Source organism: Austrofundulus limnaeus, unplaced genomic scaffold (genome assembly GCF_001266775.1).
Source record: "Austrofundulus limnaeus strain Quisiro unplaced genomic scaffold, Austrofundulus_limnaeus-1.0 Scaffold163, whole genome shotgun sequence".
NCBI lineage: Eukaryota > Metazoa > Chordata > Actinopteri > Cyprinodontiformes > Rivulidae > Austrofundulus > Austrofundulus limnaeus.
This window is the reverse complement of record NW_013952565.1, coordinates 785,321-786,804: the sequence shown is the minus strand read 5'-3', so window position 1 is coordinate 786,804 and position 1,484 is coordinate 785,321. Positions and strand designations below refer to the sequence as shown.

Genomic DNA, 1,484 nt, shown 5'->3' with positions numbered 1-1,484 from the left:
GTGTGTGTGTGTGTGTGTGTGTGTGTGTGTGCATGGTGTGTGTGGTCTGCTTTAAATGTGATGAAAGGAATCTTCAAAGTCAGGTTTTCTTTCCCCACAAGATAGTTCAATGCATACAAACACAGTGACCATCCTAATGATGTTTTTCCACCTTCCCAGGTGATTTGTGCCAGTCAAACCTAACATGAGTTCACGCTGGTGTACTGCAGAGTATACAGTACAGTATCTTTATATGAGCAATCCTTGCATGTGTACATGCATACGCTCTGTTCTGTAGCACTCTGAAGTTAAGCCATCTTTCCCCTTAAGACAATAAAATCTGCTGAATGATGAAGTGATGAATCATTCAAACTGGAAATTTAGCAAAGATTTCAGTCAGTACCAGTGAAAATCAACTCAGTCTGAAATGTTTGTGTTTCAGGTCACATGGTCACCTCCTCTGATCCCCAACGGAGAGATTTACGGATATGAGATTTGGCTTCCAGAACCTCGCATTTCTCATGACACCACCAGCGCATCTGAGCTTAATGTCATCGTAACAGACCTGGTTCCATACACAAATTACAGTGTCACTGTGTTGGCATGTTCGAACGGTGGCGGACATGTTGGGGGATGCACGGAAAGCCTTCCAACTCCTGCTGCTACATTACCCACAAAACCTGAAGGCCTTGGACCTCTGTCAGTAGTGGCAGTCAGTGAATCTTTTTTAGCCATCTCTTGGCAACCACCAAGCCTGCCCAACGGACCTAATATTAGGTAAAACTGATGGCACATACAAAAAAACATCACAAAGACTATTTCTTATTTAATATGATGGTTTACTAATGTAGGATCATAGATTCCTGGACTCAGTTTGTGTTTCATCTAAATTCTTATTGTACATTCTGACATACAGGTCAGGATCTAAGACGGGAGTGGGCAATCATGGTCCTGGAGGGCCGCAGCCCTACATGTTTTACATTTTTCCCTGCTCCAACACACCTGATTCAGTCACTGAAATACCTCTGCCAAGTTCTGCAGTATGGAGGACCGAAACTGCCATAATTAGAAATAAAAGTAGAAAAAGATCAATGAACCTTTAAATAAATACATTTAAAATGCACCAAATAAGTTAAAAATGAAAACTTTACCTCGTGTTTTATAATTTAATTGACCTTCATATGACCTTCATATTTACTTTTCCAGCTTAGTTCCAATAAGCTAATATTTTAACACATAATTTAAATTTTAATGTTTTTTATATATATTTACATAGTTTTCCTTTTACTTGTACGTGCATTTGTGTCTCTTGAATGCTTAAAACTGAATTATTTTTTATAATTTTGTCCAACAAGTCTTTTTATTTCTATGTGTTGTGTGCTTGTGCTGTCGCAATTTAGCTTAAAGTTTAGTTAAGCATAAATGCACAGGTAATATTTTCCTCCTTGCCTTTGTTTGAAAATAAACTTTAAACTTTTAGCTAAACAATTAAGACACACAGATGC

At 38.1% G+C, this 1,484-nt stretch overlaps 1 protein-coding gene across 1 annotated transcript in view; it reads left to right on the top strand.

Moving 5' to 3' along the window:
* ush2a (Usher syndrome 2A (autosomal recessive, mild)) overlaps window positions 1–1,484 on the top strand; it is a gene marked incomplete in the record, with an annotated part of 244,206 nt that overhangs the window by 133,764 nt on the left and 108,958 nt on the right. The window contains 1 exon segment of the mRNA XM_014017175.1: window positions 422–756. Coding sequence (XP_013872629.1) covers window positions 422–756 — 335 coding nt within the window.